Source organism: Rosa rugosa, chromosome 4, assembly GCF_958449725.1.
Source record: "Rosa rugosa chromosome 4, drRosRugo1.1, whole genome shotgun sequence".
NCBI lineage: Eukaryota > Viridiplantae > Streptophyta > Magnoliopsida > Rosales > Rosaceae > Rosa > Rosa rugosa.
In genome coordinates, this window is record NC_084823.1 from 18,066,277 (window position 1) to 18,086,308 (window position 20,032).

General features: G+C 38.2%; 3 protein-coding genes across 6 annotated transcripts; 2 read left to right on the forward strand and 1 right to left on the reverse strand.

Annotated features, from left to right (window-relative positions):
• Positions 1–6,151: 6,151 nt before the first annotated feature.
• LOC133706761 (probable metal-nicotianamine transporter YSL6) lies at positions 6,152–11,449 on the forward strand. 2 transcript variants are annotated; one of them, XM_062132303.1, is made up of 8 exons: positions 6,152–6,375; positions 6,790–7,162; positions 7,312–7,484; positions 8,623–8,720; positions 8,906–9,043; positions 9,308–9,497; positions 9,598–9,730; positions 10,511–11,449. In XM_062132303.1, exons 2-8 carry the CDS (start codon positions 6,799–6,801, stop codon positions 11,443–11,445), a joined length of 2,031 nt encoding a protein of 676 aa, XP_061988287.1. In that variant the 5' UTR covers positions 6,152–6,375; positions 6,790–6,798; the 3' UTR covers positions 11,446–11,449. The 2 variants fall into 2 exon arrangements, with proteins under 2 accessions (XP_061988287.1, XP_061988289.1); XM_062132305.1 differs by having other exon boundaries at positions 6,152–6,369.
• A 76-nt stretch (positions 11,450–11,525) lies between these two features.
• LOC133706763 (uncharacterized) lies at positions 11,526–14,645 on the reverse strand. 3 transcript variants are annotated; one of them, XM_062132308.1, is made up of 2 exons: positions 13,918–14,197; positions 11,526–11,643 (listed from the first exon to the last, which is right to left on the reverse strand). In XM_062132308.1, the coding sequence occupies exons 1-2, from the start codon at positions 14,193–14,195 to the stop codon at positions 11,538–11,540; spliced, it is 384 nt and encodes a 127-aa protein (XP_061988292.1). In that variant the 5' UTR covers positions 14,196–14,197; the 3' UTR covers positions 11,526–11,537. The 3 variants fall into 3 exon arrangements, 2 of the variants coding, with proteins under 2 accessions (XP_061988292.1, XP_061988291.1); XR_009844708.1 differs by lacking the exon at positions 11,526–11,643 and adding an exon at positions 11,807–12,375 and having other exon boundaries at positions 13,918–14,053; XM_062132307.1 differs by lacking the exon at positions 11,526–11,643 and adding an exon at positions 11,807–12,350 and having other exon boundaries at positions 13,918–14,645.
• A 1,148-nt stretch (positions 14,646–15,793) lies between these two features.
• On the forward strand, positions 15,794–17,687 carry LOC133706762 (peroxidase 43). Its single transcript, XM_062132306.1, has 4 exons — positions 15,794–16,027; positions 16,112–16,294; positions 16,369–16,531; positions 16,946–17,687. Exons 1-4 carry the CDS (start codon positions 15,815–15,817, stop codon positions 17,365–17,367), a joined length of 981 nt encoding a protein of 326 aa, XP_061988290.1. The 5' UTR covers positions 15,794–15,814; the 3' UTR covers positions 17,368–17,687.
• Positions 17,688–20,032: the final 2,345 nt, after the last annotated feature.

The window sequence follows — 20,032 nt, forward strand, 5'->3', positions numbered from 1 at the left end:
GTGAAAGTTTCTTTTCATCTTTTAGTATGAATCTTAGATACTTAATGGTTTCTTTTTCCTATGGCATTTATCTAGATATATCACGGCAGGTTGTATCATCATCCAAGCCAATGGAAGAAGCAGAGATGTATTGGGGGTACAAAGTGCACTATGCTTCCAATATAACTTCGGTAATGATTGAATGTCTATATGAGGTATCCATACATTGACTTTATGCTTCTCTTCGCCTTATCTATTCATGTTGTCTCTCTAATCGTTCGGATATGACCTTCCTTACCAACTTCTGTTATCTTAATGACAGGGTGGCTATGATCATTTGATTGGGACCTCAGAGCATGGTCAGATTATCAATTCCTCCGATCTCACTATACCCACTTTTAGGTACGTACTAACCATTAATTGATAAGATTGTACTTTTAGATGAGGCGGATATTGCTTTTCCTGGGTAGCTGGTCTTTAGCCACGAATGGTGGTTGTTCTCTTTGCTAGATGCCTACTGTGTCCATCAACTAGATTGCTTATTTATAGGGAGACTCTTGATGTATGTGGGACGGGTTTTAAACATCTTTCAATCTGTCGACCTCTGATTTCTTTCAGGGCCAATTGCTTATTTATAGGGAGGACTCACCTTTAATATCCTGCTAAATGCATCATGCCAATTGAAATTTCTGAAGTTGGAGAAGTTATGAAAATGAACCATGCCATATTCTTCCTTCAATTTCATTTTTGCTGCATCTCTTTGCAACTTAAGGACTGGCTGGTGATAGCTCCGTGTGGAACATCTCATCTCTTTCTCCATCAGGCTTTCGCAATTGAAGAAAATCCTTCCCTCCTGTAACATGAGATAGATAGCGCACCCCACCCCACCTTCTCCATTTCCTTTTTTACTTTTCTACAAGTGCTTGAATTGTTCCTTTAAAAATTGCTGGTTTTTGTTATTTTCCAATCAAGTAGGTGCCCTAGTAGCTTTTTCAAACATTTGGCGTGAGGTAGCCTTTTTTTTATATATATATTATTTTAAGAAAATATATCTATATAATACACACACACACACACACACACACACACACACACACACACACACACATATATATGTAAAGATGCATCAAGGTTAAAGGGGTTAGTAGACATAATTACTTTAAGAAAAACTAAACCAACGGCATTTAGTACAAAATATATGACAATTGCCTATTACATCTATTGGAAAAATAAAGACTTAAACAGAATTGGCAATCTATTGATCCCAGCCAGATTTGAAGTCTTCAACCCTTCACTCTAGATCACCTTCTTGATCTTCTTGTTCCACATAGTAAGCTTCTCTTGCTTCACAATATGCTTTGTAGGCGGTGACAATATCTTCACGAGCTCTACAAATGTGTGCCCAATGACCGGATGCTCCACATCGAGAACATACATCTTTGTGCTCAGACTCCGTTGATTGAGGAGTTTTGAAAGCGTCATAAGGATGACTCTTAATGTTGGTGGCGCCAACAACATGGCTAGAGGTGTTGCCTCCCTCTCTTTCCAGGTTGACCTCTTCGGTTCCATGTCCGCCTATTTTTGCGGTTATCTTCCTCATTAGAGCGAGAATATGGACCAGAACATCCAAAATTGTCCCTAGATTTAGGGTTTAGCTCTTGCTGCCCTCCCTTAGGGGCGCAACTATAATTGGACTCCGGAATAGACATAGTTCCCATGGGTCTCGAATTATAGTTCTTCACTAGGATGTTGTCATGCTTTTTAGCGACATTCATGGCTCCAATTACTCATGAAACCTTGTAATTCGTCATGCAGTAACATCGATTTGATAGTTCTTAGCAACCATCAAAGCAGAGACGTGGAAGGTAGAGAGACAATCAATATCGCATCTGTGATATCTTTTACACAGAATTCCATTAAGGATTTAATGAGAAGTGCTTTTGAGTTGCAGTCAAGAACTGACTTGAAATCACAGAGGCGGAAATTATGTCATCTCACTTCTAGGTCAGGAAGCAGGGAGTCACGGACATTGCCAAAGCATTCTTCGAGTGAGACCCACAGCTTTCTGGGGTCTCTTCTTCATTCATATACTTGTACTGGAGCGAATCATCCATATGACGAGTCATTAGGATGATGGCTTTTGCCTTATTTGCCTCTAAGGCTGCTCTATTTGCTTCCAAAGCTTGAGCTTGCTCAACAGTTACCACGTCCTAGCTAGGCTCAAGAATCGTATCCAGGATTCCTTGGGCCTTGAGATGTTGGCAGACATCATGAACCCACTTGTGATATTCAGAGCCAGTTGTTCCCAATGAAGCAAAATTCAATTTGTTCAGGTTACTCATCCTGAAAGAGAACAAGAAAAATAGTTAGTTTCGGAGCGGAAAAAGCTACCACGAAAACAATAGAAATTTTTGAGCGTAATCGCTCCTAAGAAATTAGGAATTTCTGAGCGTAATTGCTCCTAAGAAATTCAATTCTAAGAGGTATTGGATTAGATCGAAACAATGATGTGTGTGGTTGATCATATATTCTCTACAAACTCTAAGCTTGGAGATAGCACGAACCCCCACAGTTCGGCTTAGGCCTCCCCATGAAAGAAGAAAGGGGGGGGGGTAGGAGAAGAGAGGTTGCAAGTCCCCGAGAAAAGAAAAGAAATTAAATTACTTGAAAGCGGCAATTTTTATAAAAATTTACCTCGAAAAGTGGTCAAAAAAGTTGTCGAAAAATGGCCAGAATTCGCAGGTGGCTGGGCACTGGCCGAAGCTTGGCTGGTAGGGAGGCTAACCATGTGCAGGGGCTACTGCACGTGGGTGCAGGTAGGGGTGGGAGCGGGTCGGGTCAAATCGGTTTTGGGTCAAAATCGCATCCGACCTGTATTCTTCGGTGGGCAGACTTTTAGGACCGAAAACTGATTGTTAATGGGCTGGCCCGAAAAATTCGGGTGACCCGAATTTCAAGTCGGCCCCGGTTTGGTTTCGGTTCAAGTCGGCGTCGTTGCTCATCGTGGTTGGTCGTCGTACTTGGTAGGCGGCGTTGTGTAGAATTGCAGATCGAAGGCTGAAGGTTGGGCTCGACATTGTGCGGAACTGCGGATCGAAGGCGTTGGTAGGCGGCGCTGGTAGGCTGAAAGTCGGGCTCGGCTTTGTGAAAATCGAAGGTGTTGGTAGGCAGCGTTGGTCAGCGGCTGTGTGAGAGTGGTTGTCGAGAGAGATGAGAGGCTTTCCCTTTAGCTTTGTGGTTAAGGCCTTTGGCTTTTCCACAAGATAAGAGGGGTTCGAAAGCTGGTGTGGTGGTGGTGGTATGGTGGCGGTGAACTGGTTGTGGTGTCTGTTCCTTAAACTCCAAACTCCAAAGCCCAGAAGAGAGAGATGAGACATTTCAGAAAAAAAGAGAGAGAGAGAGAGAGAGAGATGAGAGGCCGAAAGAGACAAGAGGAGGAATGAGAGTGTAGGGTTTTCTTCTAAGGAGAGGGATCAGGTGTAACATGTTGTATGTGTAACCTGATTCCAGCCAATAAGAATTAGACAGCCATTAAAAATATTATTAATTTAAATAAAAACTAATATAATTTAAATAAAAGTTATAATATTAATTATCCGGAACGGTTTGGTTTTTTTCGGCCGATTTACTCAATGAACCCGGTCCCGAACCGGAGAAATCCGGTCCGGTTCGGTCAAGTCATTTTTCCCCCTTATTTCATCCGGTTCGGCCGGTTTTGGACCTCTGGTTCGGTTTCTGCCCACCCCTAGGTGCAGGGGTGATGCGCGGGGCTGTTGAGGCGAGGTTAGCAGCTGTCGAAGAGAGGCTGACTGCTGCCGAGGTCTGGCCAGGCTAGCGTGCATAGGGGTGCTGGCGAGGCAAGCTTGCGCTGGGCGTTGCGCTGTTGAGGCGAAGTGAGGCTAATGCGGGGCTGCAGGCGTGCAGGGCTGCGGGGGCGCTGGGCAACAAGCAGGAGAGGCTAGCAGGTCACGTTGGGGAGGCTAACCGAAGGCAAGCAAGGCTAACAGGACCAGTTCGAAACTTTCAGTGGCTGGTTCGGGACTTTTTCGACTGGTTCTGGTGGTTCCGCAGCCGGTTTTAAATTCCTGAGATCGAGTGCTTCAAGGTGTGAGGCGGTGGAAGCTAGGGTTTGAAGGTTACAAAATTAGGGTTTCAGGGTCAGAGTTTCGTGCTGATAACGTGTTTTAGGAAAACTGAAATTGAGAGAGAATAAGTTGTGTCTTTCATTGATAATAGATGCCTATTTATATAGAGGATTATAAGCATGGAATCTGAGTTTTACAAGGAAACTGAATCGTACAATGATTAGGATATCTTCAAGAATATCTGTAAGACTAACCCTATTACAACTTGGACAAGTAACTAGAGTTTGGGCCAGACACATAATTCAAATATACTTGAACAATTATATTTATATATATATATATATATATATATATTTTTTTTTTTTGAGTTTTTGGGTTTTAATTAAAAAATATTTCTACAAAAAATAATAATATGTTGAAGATACGTGGAAAATATAAAGTGGGTCACATTCAGTGGCAGAGATTTTTGGAACTTTCTTTGTTCCATTAGCTAATGAAAGGAACTTTCTTTCTTTATACGTGGAAAATATAAAGTGGAACTTTCTTTTTTTGGAGATTTTTGGCACAAACTTGACTAGCATTGATGCTAAGTATGTACATTTGATAATAACAAGTGTCTATGATAATGTCAGATCACTTCCAGACCTTGATTGCCCCATCTCTACTGCTTGATATTAAGTGTCTTTGATTCAACTTAACAGAGGCCAATGAAAGGACCGAGTCACGATGGCAGCCAGCAGTATCAGTGGCAGCAGCTGCAAGAACTGCTTTGGCTGTCAAATTTGTTGTTAGAGGCCGTCTCTTTGTCTCCTACGTTAAAAGCACCAGCAAGTTTAAGAATTCTATGTGCAAGAGTACCGATAAACAATATATCTTTTTAATAGAAACAAGATTTCTTCTTCTTTTTTTCTTTTTTCTTTTTTAAAAAAGATAGAAACAAGACTTCATTGCTAACAAAAAAGAGTGAGTACACAAAGCTTCAAACATAAAAAAATTAAAAAATTAAAAAAAGAACAGACCAAGTAGATGTTGGCCTTCTCGATCGCTAATTGTTTGAATCCATTAGCTTTCTTTGTTTTTACTGTAGGCACTTTCTTGTCCTTCAGTATATTTTTTCATAGAATCCAGCGTTTTTTGCTGTTCATTGATTTTTCTACTAACACTTGTTAGCTTTTCTTCTTCCGTTTTTGGAAATTCTTTGATATAATCCAGTTTGTTTTCCAATTTTTCTAATTGGTGGAGTATATCAGGTAATTTTTCTAGATGAGTTTGACATCTAGATAATTCTTTCTGCAGGTTCTGATATTTTTCATCAGATGTTTTTAATAGAGAATTCAGTTTCTCTATTATTAAATCAGACATTGTCCCCATAGGGGATTCCCCTGCTGAGCCTTTTTCAAGCTTTGATACCAGTGATTTGCGGATCTAACCAATGCTCATATAATCAAGAGGTTTTTGTTCCTCTTTGAGTATATGTAAGAGATTTTCAATATCTTCTTCTATTTTATAGATTCTTGTTTGAAGTCTAAAAATGATATCCCAGTAATCGGGAGTTTCTCTTTTAAGACTTTCTCTGAAGTCTTTCAATTTTCTCAACTTTTCTCAATTCTTTGCTAGTATTTTTGCAGATAACATTTAACTCAAGTTTATCAACGATCGAAATTATGAATAGTAATTTTAACTGTCTACCTTTGAATTCAGAGGATGAAGTTTAGCTGCAATTATAATTTAGATCAATAAATTCAAGATGAGCCCACTACGTTTCATCAAAAGGAAAATAATAGTAAAAGCAAGAATTAGAGAGAGAGAGAGGGGTACTCTTGGGATAAACATTTAAGTGAAATGAATAGTTGGGAGGAAAAAAAATGAAACTTTTGTGTGAGTGTGGTTGAAAATAAATTAGTGGAGTGTATGAAGTCGTATTTTGATATTCTATGGGTAAGTGGTCATTATCCCAAAAAATAATAATATGTTGAAGATACGTGGAAAATATAAAGTGGGTCACATTCAGTGGCAGAGATTTTTGGAACCTCTAGCATCACTCATTCATTTTTTGTCAGTGATATACTCATATATGTCATTTCAGCAAATTTTCAACGAAAAATCAAAGGTGTCTGTGTGGATTAAAAAATATTTATTTTCTCTCTGAGAAAAAGAAAGACGAAGGAGGCGTAAACAGGGTTCTGACTTCTGAGAAAAGCAGTGGTGAAAAGTTGCATCTGGAGGAGACGGAAAAAGTTAGACCCAATAAATATCTCATTATGCTTTTTATGAAACTGTCCGGGTGATCTTTAGAAACTCTGAGGTGAAGGTACTCAAGCTTTACTTGTAAATTTATTTGACGAGTTTTGATTCAACTTTGAGAGTTTTTGGATTTTCTTTCATCTTTTTCGGCTTCAGCTTTTGGAATAGAGCTTGTTTTTTTGCTATCCATTTAGATTGGACTGCTACAGTTAGCTTGTCTTCAGCGTCTTCAACTTTGTTTTTCTCTGCTTGGTGTTTTTGGTAGTCTTGTGTTTCTAGGATATTTTGTCAGTGGATCCATCTTGTCCACTTCTTTGTAACATTTTAAGTAAAAAAGATTCTAAAATCTTTGTATTTTAAATATGGAAAGTTTTTACTTTGACTCTTACCCAAATCATTTTTTTTTTTAATAAATTTTGGAAATACACTCTTGCCTAAATCCTTACAAAATGAGAATGTACCATTGTTCCGTATTTATTAGGCTGGTGTGATGGAGAGTGAAACGATCTTCATGGAAGTATCAGAACAATTGCTGCATGATTCAAATAAGTTTAGAGCCATTCAACCTGTGGAGAGCGATTCAAACCCTGAATGGAAGGACCAGATCACAATGAGAGGGCTGGTGGTGAGCACGATGTTGGGGAGTCTTTTCTGCATCATCATTCACAAGCTCAATCTAACAACCGGGATCATCCCATCCTTGAATGTTGCTGCGGGGCTGCTAGGCTTCTTTTTCATCCAGTCCTGGACTGGCTTCTTGTCTAAGTTGGGATTTAGGGTTACCCCCTTTACAAGGCAAGAGAACACCGTCATCCAGACTTGTGTCGTCGCTTGCTATACCCTCGCTCTTACCGGTATTATAACATCTCCTTAATGTGATAGTTGCTTGTTTCATCAGGAAATTTTTACCGATCAATGTGCTAGAGATTTTGTTTTAGTTATCTACTTATCTGTGTATGACACTCTTTTTTGTTTCTGTATTCTTGTAATGGAATAAATGAAGGGGGATTCGGTTCATATCTGATAGCAATGGATGAGAAAACATATGAACTCACTGGAGCCAATCACCCTGGGAATCGGGCACAAGATGTTAAAAATCCAAGCTTGGGGTGGATGACTGTTTTCTTGTTTGTCGTCAGCTTTGGTGGCATCTTTACTCTTGTTCCACTTCGTAAGGTAACTACCTCCACTGTTGATGCTTTATGGGTTTGATTTGAGCTTATGCTGCTGTTTTCTTTTCTAATTGAATTCCAATCTAAGTCAACTATTGCTCGTAGGTTAAGTTGGTTCTGTGTTTTTTGTCCTTCTATTGATGCTTTGATGGAGGTTGTGGGTTTCCATTCCAGTTGCTTGTTAGTTGCTTTCAAACTGTTCTAATGATTTATCTCTAAATTTGTGTCTCAATGTAACAGAAATAAAACACCCTTTTATATAGGGATAAGCTTAGCATGCCTGCTGGCTGCCATGATTGGCATCTTTGTGCAGACACAAACATGCAAAAAGGGCTAATGTGTAGCCCCTCCAATATATTACATCACCGGCAATATATGAGATAAAGATTTTACACACCTTCTAATTCTCAGAGTGTTAAGGTGGATTGAAATTACAACAGTAGGGAGTTGTTGCATAATTATACCTCTCGTGAGTCAGATTAGCATCTCCACTTTCGTACAAGAATCTGGGATGATACAACCACTTTTTCAAGGCTAGTTCTCATCTTTCTTAGGTGATCATAGGTGTTTACAGTGTGACTAAGGAAAATTTTGACGTTGTTGGTAGTTCTCCAATTAGAGTAGCTGCAACTGCAGATTTTGTCCATCTATCAACGCTGCTGAGACTAAAGACCTTAGGGAGTACTGGCTTATTCCACAGTTGGAGAAATAATTGCTTGTTAGACTGTATGAAACACAGAGGCAGAATTCAAATGCCTAGAGGAGAAAAAAAAATACTATTATTATTTGGAGTGGCGGTAGGGAAGAAGCTGGGTTGTTCTTCCAGCCTTTACTGGCTAGTTCATGTTTGGGGTATTTTTTGTGTTTGGTGGGTGGGTGGGGTTGGGGTGTTGGGGGCATTGATATATACCATTAGTCTCGACTATTTTTAAAATAAATATAGACATCTGCCTAATTTCCTTGAACCATTACAAGCTAGTCACTAGAATCAGTAGGTAACTAACATGAATTTTCATATACGAGCACCAAGTATTTCTCACAAGTCACAACAAAATCACTATTGTAATTATGAAATCTGCTTCTCTCTGTCCTTTTTCACTGAAAAGGTTTCCTTGTTGCCACATCTATGCATATGATATCAGGTTATGATCATGGATTACAAACTTACATATCCCAGTGGGACAGCCACAGCAATGTTGATAAATAGTCTTCAAACTAAAACTGGCGCAGAGCTTGCCCGGTAAAGTCTATGTCTCATCTTCATGAAATATTTAAGTGTAGTGCACTTCATCACCACTGAATTGGTGTTTGTAGTAGATCTAGAAACACCATGAGCCCTTTTATGGGTTTTTATTAAATAAGATGCACCCTGTTCTAGTTCTATTTTTTCAACTCAATATCTTTTATATAATCTTATTTTTGCAGGAAGCAAGTACGTTCTCTTGCGAAGTATCTAAGTATAAGTTTTGTTTGGAGCTGTTTTAAGTGGTTCTTTAGTGGTATTGGAGATTCATGTGGGTTTGACAACTTTCCTAGCTTTGGACTAACACTATTTAAGAACACGTAAGGTTTTTGTAATTTTGGTTTTCTTTTGTGATTATTTTCTTCAGTCCCAAGTCCCACCTCATCTAACATGGACATAATAAGAAGCCTAATAATAGCAACACTAGGCAGTGTATTTTGTGCCATAACCTGGATTTATAGTTGTTATAATATATGGAATTGGTATCAAAGGGATCTTTTATTTTATTTTATTTTTATTAAGTATTATCAACAGTATATTATTTTGAGTGAAGTTGCTTATATATTCATGACTGCTTTATGCAGGTTTTATTTTGACTTCGGTTTAACCTATGTTGGATGTGGTCTTATCTGTCCTCGCATAGTCGTTTGTTCAGTTCTTCTTGGGGGTATCATATCATGGGGTTTACTCTGGCCCTTCATATCCCAACAGGCAGGGGACTGGTATCCAGCAGACCTCGGTAGTAATGATTTTAAAGGTCTTTATGGATACAAGGTATCGTATAACCCTTTCCACTTGAGGCCCCTTATGATGTCCAGTTTCTCTCATGCATGTGTGTTTTCTCAAAAGCAACCTTTCCTTTTACTTGTTGCAGGTCTTTATTGCTATTGCTCTCATTCTTGGGGATGGTCTCTACAATTTAATCAAGATTATAGGCATGACTCTTAAAGAAATTTACAATAATATTAGCAAACGGAGCAACCTTCCTGTTGTTAAAGAGGTACTAAGTGAGTATATAATATGGTCTCGGATATTCTTTGAATTTAATTTTGTCACTTCATATTGAAATCATGCGTGGAAGGCAGGAATTCACTACACACACATTATATAATATTTTTTTTCTTCTTCTATTGGTTATGCTTACACACACACATATTAGTAATCTACTGTTACTTGTTTTAACTAGCTGAGATGTTATTTCCAAACATATGTAATGCTAGGTGAACCACCTTTTTAGGTATGAGCTACAAATCACATTATGTGGTCGATGATGTGGCATAGCCTTTCTATGCCACATCCTATAATAAAAGTTTCTGATAAGGGTGGTTTTCTATGCCACATCAGCTGCCACATAAGATGGTACCTAAAAGGTGGTTAGCTTAGCATTATTCATCCATTTTTGGCTGTGGGTATTTTGACTAGGAACTTGAGAGTAAACTTTTGGCTTAGATTAGCAAAACTATTTATTTGTGGTACATGCATATTACTGAGTGGTATATCTGCTATGGATATAGAGAACTTCAATTGACTTCTGATTTTTTATTTGAATGTGGTCTTGGAGAAGTCTACTTTTTTTTTTTTTTTTTTTTTGGTTTAGGTTTTTCAAACCAAAAAAAATTATTGGCTAGTGTGATAGATTATTAATAGTATAGAACTAGATTTTATCTGTTGTCAACCAGGTATACATTTGGCATAGTCTGAGTGGAAATGGGAAGTTGCGCATGTTTCTTAGTTATAAGGTTACCTGTTTTTCAGCTGAATAATAGTTGTTGATATGTGCTAATCAGATGGTGAGAGTTCTGAAGAATTGATGGAGCAAAGAAAAAGAGATGAGGTATTTCTCAAGGATAGAATACCAACTTGGCTTGCTGGTTCTGGATATCTCGTCCTAGGGGCATTATCGGTAGCAACATTGCCCATCATCTTTCCCCCTTTCAAATGGTATTTGGTTCTCTTCTCATACATCCTTGCTCCTATCCTTGCCTTCTGCAATTCCTATGGCACTGGCCTCACAGACTGCAGTTTACTTTTTACATATGGGAAAATTGGTCTTTTTGTAATTGCTTCATTAATCGGAAGTGATGGTGGAGTTATAGGCGGTTTAGCATCTTGTGGGGTGATGATGTCCATTATTGGTACAGCAGGCGAACTCATGCAAGACTTCAAGACAGGTTACCTGACTCTGTCCTCACCCAAGTCAATGTTCGTCAGTCAGCTAGTGGGAACAGCCATGGGTTGTGTAATTGCTCCATTAACGTTTTGGTTGTTTTGGACTGCCTTTGACATTGGGGCGCCTGATGGCCCATATAAAGCACCACATGCTGTGATATTTAGGGAAATGGCGATTTTAGGTACTGAAGGCTTCTCTAAGTTCCCGAAGCACTGCTTGGCTTTGTGCGGTGGGTTTTTCATGGCAGCTCTGGTTATAAACCTCCTGAGGGATGTGATTCCCAAGAGAATATCACGATTCATTCCTATTCCAATGGCCATGGCAATTCCATTCTACATCGGATCATATTTTGCCATAGACTTATTTGTTGGGACAATGATATTGTATATATGGGAGCAAGTGAATAGGAAGGATGCGGAGGATTATGCAGGGGCAGTTGCTTCAGGTCTAATGTGTGGTGATGGGATTTGGACGATTCCATCAGCAATCCTGTCTATTTTTAAGGTGAATCCACCTATCTGTATGTACTTTGGGCCTTCTTTGAGCAGTTGAGTGGGGCAATGACAACTCGGAAGCATGCAATTTTCGGTGAATTTGTGGATAGGGGCACAAACCTCTATCGGTCACCCATTTAGTAGTTAGGCTTAGTTTGGGATTGCTGTGCTGTGAGGGGAAGCAATTTCGAACTTACTGTGAGAGGAAGCACTTCCGAACTTGCTGTGAGGAGAAGCAGCTGAGGTGTTTGGTAAACTGTTTTTAAAAGTGCTGTGAGATCCAAAAGCAATTTCTAGGTGTTTGGTAAGTTGCAAAGCAAAAGTGCTTTGGCTAGTTATAATTACCAAAATAGTCACACATGCTAAGATATGCTACTAAAATACATAATTTTATTTTTTGATTATGTAACCATACCAAATAAAAAAAATTCTCATGTATTATTCTTGAAACCTTGGTTGGACCGAATAAAATATTTACTTTAAACCCTTCAATATGCATATTATGTTTTACTATTACACAAAATCTCATCTAGAATATTTGGATTAATTTTCCGACCATAGTTTAACGGAAACCATTACACAAAATATATTAAAATCACTTGAAATTTGCAACTAAATGCTAAGTAGATGCATTCATTAGACTTTGTGCAATTGCATTTCTTAACACCTCTATTTCTTGTCTTCCTGGACCATCTCCATCATGTTCATTATCCTCCATCTCTTCACTTGAATAATTTCCACTTTCATCAAAATCAATATCTTGTTGAGCATATCTTCTTATGTAATTATGAAGAGCCATAGTAGCAATAACTATCTTCACTTGTTTTTCATACGGAAAAAATGGCATATCACGTAAAATACTCCTTTTTTTTTTTCCATACTCCAAAAGTGCGCTCAATAACACCCCTGAGTGAAGAATGTGCATGATTGAATATTTCTTTATGACCGGTCGGTTCATCACCTCTACGAAAGGGAAAAAAAAAAACAACTATTGAGACATCACTAATCTCATTGAGAAAACACAAGTACATGACACGAGAACTCGGACGTTGGACTATTATTTAAATATTTAGATCACACCACTACATTTGGAAATAAGTTTTTCGAATTAAAAAAACCAGAGAATGCTATGAGAATGATCACAAGAAATCAAATTCCTACTGTAATGATTAGACCTGTTCACAAACTAAACCAATCTTTATAGATGGATTAAAACTCAATAAAACTGCATCAAGTGAGCTGGTGAACATGGTTGAGATGGAGACGGCAAGACAATTCTACATTTACAGGAAGAGGTTGCTGCCCTTCAGTTTGAACTTGATGAAAAATTACAAGGCATGATTCAAGAAAATAGGACACTGAAAAATACCATAGCATCTAAAGAGGATGAAATAAGGACGCTGAGAATAGATTGGGAAAAGGCAACCTTAGAACTAACCAATTGAATTACGACATAAGAGCTTGAAAGATGCCAAACCAAATAACCAAATAACATATGCCCTCTTTCTAATAGAATACAATACAGAGTACATTCATCATTATTGTACAAAAACAAAATATGTATTCCAATATTCATGTTTTTTGTGTGTGAGTTTTGTGCATGTGTCAGCACAAGGAAGCAGAAAACCACAATATATCCAAGCAAATAGTGCAGAGAATATAAATACATATTGATTCAAGAACTCGATCAGAGGAACAATAAGAAAGTAATGGCTCCAATCAATTGAAAATGCTGGGAATAATCTTCACAACCAAAGCAGACGATTTCATAGTTCAGAAAAGGAATCAAATTAAAATACAAAGAGAAAGAAACCAGACTGGGGAAGTTCATGCATGCTAAGCTAGGCAATTCGACAAACATTTGATATGTATAGCTGGAAACAATATCACCAAAAAATCCTCGAAGTCAAGTTTTGATCAACAATAATGTGCTTTGATCAACTTCCCTTGGGACTTCTCACAACACAACAATAACAACCACATCCAGAAGGCTCAAACATAGAAAATTCTTCTCATTCCCTCTAGTTTCACGAAGACTAAACAAAGCATAAACAAGCAAATCCAAATTTCTGATGAAGTTGTGAGTTTTCTATTCTAAATATCCAATACAAATATTTGGGGTTTGAGTACATATTGGATCATGAACAAAGAAACACACCAGCTAATAATTCCTCGAAGTCAAGTTTTTATTCAATAAGAACTAGTAATATGCTAAGCAAGCAAGCATTAAACTATTACCCCAACCAATACTAGCTAATAGGTACTTCTTTTCTTTCTTGTTTCAAATCCCATTTGGGGCTTTCTGTATAATATGGAATCACTAACAAAGAAAACCCACAAGCTAGTAACTCTTTTAAACCAGGTCTGTATCTAACAAACACCTCTAACATGCTAAGCAACCAATAAAGCATCAAATTTTTAACCCAAATTCCAAAACGCAATTCAATAATTCAACAAACCAACAACACCAAGCAATCAAAATCCAAATTAAATCAAAACCCAACTAAGAACAAAGTACCAACTAACTTACTTGACAGGCAAAACCTCCTCAAGCTGGTCCATGGTGTCCAAAGGCCCTTTAAACGAGCTCTGAACCTCACCCTCCGACGACCCATTAGACTCGTCACTGTTATTACCAACCGACGAGGACCTCGAGATACTAGAGTCCTCCTCCAACTCCAAACGACAATCCTGATCAAACCCTTTTGTGTCGTAGATCGAAATACAAGGCATCCCATGGATGAACCTCCCGGACCGTGGGATCATACCATTCCCACTATTCCCATTTCTGTCCAAAGCAATAGACATGATGTGGGTTTTGGTTCAAAGTTGCGAGCTTTGATTTAAAGACTGAAACTTTGGATTGAAAAACAACAGAGAAGAAAAATGAGGACAATTGGGAACTAATAGCTGGTTTCAAAGTTGAGAGCTTTGATTGAAAATCAACATAGAGAGAAAAAAATGACTGGAATTGGGTATTAATAGCTGGTGAGGAAGAAGACCCACATGGGTTGGAGACTAGGAGTTTTATCTGAATCGAATTCAGGGACTTTAACTATCTGCAGAGAAGAAGCATAACCCAGAAGACCCAAAGTCTGCGCAGAGGAAGGAGGCGAGGCCGGCGAGAATCCAGGAATTGAAGGACGTCAACAGCGACGAGCTGAAGAAGAAGGCGATCTGAGAGAAGAGGATGGAGAACCAGGCACCGAAGAAGAGGAAGGAGGAGATGTGGAGTGATAATGATAATGACGGCAAAGAGAGATGAGGAGGACAGAATTGGCAGGAAGTCCAATTTCATTAAACAACAGTGGAGAGCTCCTCCGTGTTTTCCCAAAGCAGTTTTTGAAAGCTACAAATTGTAGCTTCTCAATTTCAGCTTTACAGAGAAGCAATTCCAACCAAAAGCAGCTTTCAAAGATTTTACCAAACACCATGCTCTTGTCCCAAAAGCAGAAGCAATCTCAAAAGCACTCCAGAAATCAATCCCAAACTAAGCCTTACTTGGCGAAAAACTGCAGCTTCCTAGTACATCGTAAGAGTTTAAGAAACAAAAAAAAAAAAAAAAAAAAAAGGGAATGAGGAAGAAAAGGCCTCTTTCTATTTGTTAGAAACTCCGTACTTCATTTTGAAATGTTTTTCTATACCAATTAGATGAATGATTGGCAAAGGCTTTACTTAAAATGGACATGAAGTAAAGTGGATCTCATCTTGGAAAAGTAGCTAGCTTATATGTTTTAAGGCTATTACCTTAAAGCTTCCTTTTATTCTTTTTATATATTTTGTTGTACTTCATTAAACATCAGAAGTAGCCTAGAATCATTTGGTTTAGTGATTTAAGTCTTCTTCGTATGAGAGGTCGTGAGTCCACGAACGATGTGATTAATAGGGCTGAAAACCGGCACCGAAGTTGCAGGGTCAGTGCGGTTTTGAGCACCGATGTTCCGTTTCAGTCTGGTTTTGGTTTTCTCGCCGATTTAGTGCGGAGTTGATCAGTTTTTGGTGTTTCGGTGGCCGAAAGTTCACCCCAATAGTTATGACTTGTTGATGTGATTAAAAAAAAAAAAAAGTAAAGTGAAATGTATTCATTTTTCGATGAGAACTTGAGAAGTAAAATGTAATCACTTCCTTCTAGCACTTCAGTTTTTGTTGAACCAAAGTAAGTAATATAAAAATTTAGAATTCTTGTATGACGACTCCTTTTGACTTTCTAAATGACAATTAGTTAGTATAATAATAATAATTAGCAAGGTGACAAATTCTCATGCATTCCATTTGACACATTGCAGTCCTATTTCTTCAAAGCTGTCAGTTGAAAAGCTGCTTGTTAATAACTAGTGCCGGGGACCGTTGGCCTCTACCATCATATATATAACTTGCCAGGATCTTCATCTTCTCCAACTTGCTCAGCTTATTGCACTCATTTACTTATGGCTTTGGTTTCTGGTTTGATCTTGGTCTTTTTAGTTGGTAGCATTTGTTTGTCGGAGGGCCAGTTTAACCGGCTTACAGTCGGTTTCTACGACGAAACATGCCCCAATGCCGAGTCCATTGTTCGTGCCGTCGTCCGGGAAGCTGCTCTTTCGGATTCCACCATTCCGGCCGTCTTGCTCAGGCTTCATTTTCACGACTGCTTCGTTGAGGTACTGAGCTCTATCACCTTAATTCTCCTCTTTGATGGATCATAATCACACAACTGCTGAGTCCATTGTATTATGTATATGTAGGGCTGTGATGGTTCAATCCTTATAGACAATGGTGAAAGCGCAGAGAAAAATGCGTTTGGTCACCAAGGGGTTAGGGGATTTGAAGTGATAGACAAGGCAAAAGCACAGTTGGAGGCTACATGCCATGGCGTCGTTTCCTGTGCAGACATTGTGGCCTTGGCGGCTAGAGATGCCATATCGTTGGTACTCCCATCAACCTCCTTCGAGTTATGGTTGATTTATGTATGATGCTAACTTTTTTGTTGTAATATTTGGAGGCGGGTGGGCCGAGTTACGAGGTGCCTGCGGGGCGGATAGACGGAGTCGTTTCAAATCTGTCCCTGGCCGGTGATATGCCGGATGTTAGTGATTCGATTCAGCAACTCAAGGCCAAGTTCATGAGGAAGGGACTCTCAGAAAAGGACCTTGTCATTCTCAGTGGTATGTATAGTGTTTTGTTCTCTCTCTAATTCTCTCATGCAAGTTGAGTGATGGTAAAGGTTGGTCGTACATGCAATTCAACAACATGGGGAGATTCACATTATCCCATTAGCTAGTTATTACATGACAGAAAAGACTAGCTAAGACTTGAGTCTTTAATTCCATGAATTATTTGGAAACATAGATTGAATATGGCTACTCTGCTTACCAAATTGGTAAAACTCATGCCAACTGACGTGAAACTGTGTCATTTATGAACAAGTCTGAAAATTCTCTCTAAATTTTAGACAGTATAAACAGATTTGGATTTCATTTAATTCTGAGTCATTTTGTGATAAGCATAAAGCTTCTTTTAGTTCAAAATTGATGTTGATTCTGTTACCTTTGGTGATCACTGTTATTACTATTATGCAGCTGCTCATACAATTGGGACAACAGCTTGCTTCTTCATGACCAAAAGGCTCTACAACTTTTTTCCAGGAGGGGGATCTGATCCAACAATCAACCCCATTCTACTCCAAGAACTCAAAAGAAAATGTCCTGAAAATGGTGATGTTAATGTACGGTTGCCGATTGACCGAGGAAGCGAGGAAACATTTGACATTCACATTTTGCAAAATATTAGAAGTGGTTTTGCTGTGTTAGAATCCGATGCCAAGCTCAATGATGATGAAACTACCAGTAGTGTAATAGACTCCTACTTTGGTTTTTTCCAGCCACCTTTTGGACCTTCGTTCGAGGCAGATTTTGTCGAATCGATTATAAAGATGGGCCAGATTGGTATCAAGACCAGTTTGGAAGGTGGGGTTAGGCGAATTTGCTCTAGTTTCTCATAGAAGAATAATACATGAGGACTAATATGCATAGAACTGAGGTGATGGATGAACTACATGTCTGAAGAAAACTTTGTTTCTTAGATCTTTTGATCATTTTCACCATTGTCTTGGCATGAATTTCATACCCTTCAATTGTACAACTCCCTATTGTTTCTCATTCAATTCCATAAAGCCATAGGAATAAAGAGAGGTCGTCGGTCCCTATACCGTTGAAAGGGTATGTTGTTTTACCACATATCTGACATGTTATGTAATGATCATCAGTTGCTTTGCTTCTTTAATCTGAACTGGATATCCAACTTGCTTTGGATCCTTCTGAACTCAAAGAATTAACAAGATCTTCATGCTCTGCTTTAGGCCTTTCGGGATCAAGATGAGTTTCTCATGAACATTTTGCAGGCTTTTGAAACACTTTTCTATATCTTGTTCAGGACCATTCGACTAGCTTGCTTACCCAACTATCCATAGCACTAGCAAGATCATTATAGTTAAATGGTTGTGTGGCTTCATTTCGTTCTCATCATTTAGCTCGAGGAGACTGTGGCGCATGTAATCTTGTGAGACAGAGGGTCTCTCGTTTTAGGAGAACAATAGTCAGTAGGCACTGGAGACCGCACATTCCTCAAGTGTCTCTTCCCAGATGAGACTATAGCTTTCCAAGAAGGAAAGTGAAGCAAGCAGAGTCTGCAAACTAGTTCATCTCAATTATGGTTGAAAACGTGGGTGATTGTGTAGAATAAATCCAAAAGTTATATTATTTTGGGGTAGCTAGAGTTGAGTTTTTAATTGATTCAATTTTCGATGAAACTTTCTTCACGGAAGTTGTAGATGATGTTAAAACAAGTTCATAGACATGCGGCACGCTAAAATTGAAGTTTGTATGAAAAAGTTACGATCTATAGAAAGTTTATTTTTATGTCGGAGTTTTTCAAATTTTTGAAGAGGGCAAATTGGACATTTAACATTATACGTATTTATAGGAGGTGACCCTACAAGACTAGGGCACTTTTTTTTTTTGGGTTTAGGGTTCGAGTAGTTCTAAATACACACCCCTAATTACTTAATACACACTCCTTACTCAATACACTTCCCATTTAATTTCTTATTCTAATATTTTACTAAATACACAACCCAAATTACCTAAAATATCCTTAAACTAAAAAACCATGAAATACACTATTATTTAACTACATTAAGGCTACTATTTAATTTGATTAGTATATATAATTCACCATATTAATTATTTGTGTTAGTTATTGGGAAATCCTTAAGGATTCATGATTGTTCCCTTCAAATAGATGCTTAGAAATAGGTTTTGTATTATTTGAGTTCTCATTCACCAAACACGGAAACACCCTATTGATCAAGTATAAAATTTTGAGTCGAACATTCAACCAAAACTATATCAGTAGTTTCTCCACAATGGCAAAATTACGAAGTTGTCATTGGATGGTCAAACAAATTAACAACTACAAAATTTTATACATGTACGTGATGTTTTATATTGGGTTAATGCTCATACACCCCAAATCTCTGAAAATACGTCTCATACACCCCAGTGTCTTATTTTTATTCCTCTTTACACAACTCTTTCTCTTTTCCATTCCTACCAACCCATCTTATCAACTTTCTTACCTGTAGTACCCTTCCTTGAAGTCTTTGTCAGTTGGTTTTCCTTTGCATATCTGTTGTCTATTGTTATGTTGAAACGTGGTGGGCCCATGTGAATTTTATCTGTTTAAATAAGATACGACTGTTGCATTCATCCTCTATTCAAAGGTAAACAGTACACTTTACTATTCAAGATTTCAATAGTAGACAGACTTGAGTTAAATGCTATCTGTAGAAATACTAGCAAAGAATTGCAAAAAGAGAGAGAAAAATTGAGAAAGTTAAAAGAATATAGAGAAAGTCTTAGTAGAGAAACTCCCAACTATTGGGATATTATCTATAGGCTAAACTCCCAACTATTGGGATATTATCTATAGGCTTCAAACCAGAATTTATAAAATAGAAGAAGATATTGATAATCTCTTATATATTCTGGAAGAGGAACAAAAACCTCTAGATTATCTGAGTATTGGTTAGATCCGCAAATCACTGGTATCAGAGCTTGTAAAATAGCTCAGCAGGGGAATCCCCGATGGGGACAATGTCTGATTTAATAATAGAGAGACTGAATTCTCTATTAAAATCTTCTGATGAAAAATATCAGATCCTGCAGAAAGAGATAGCTAGATGTCAAGATCATCTAGAACAAATTCCTATTATAATCCACCAGTTAGAAAAATTGGAAAACAAACTGGATTATATCAAAGGACTTCCAAAAACGGAAGAAGAAAAGCTAACAAGTGTTAGTAGAAAAATCAATGAACAGCAAAAAACGCTGGATTCTATGAAAACTATACTGAAGGACAAGAAAGTGCCTACAGTAAAAAAGAAAGCTAATGGATTCAAACCATTAGAAAGACCAGAGAATCCTGTTCCAAACTTGATTTTTCTGGATCCTTCAACTAGTTCTACTAGTATTCGGTATGAAAAGCCGAAAGAAACTCGAGATGTTAACATGTTGAGCATCTTCGGGAAAAAGAAAGGAGTACAGCTCCTAAATGCTGAAGAATTTGAATATAATGAAATCGAGCATGAGGTAAAAAACGCCTCAATT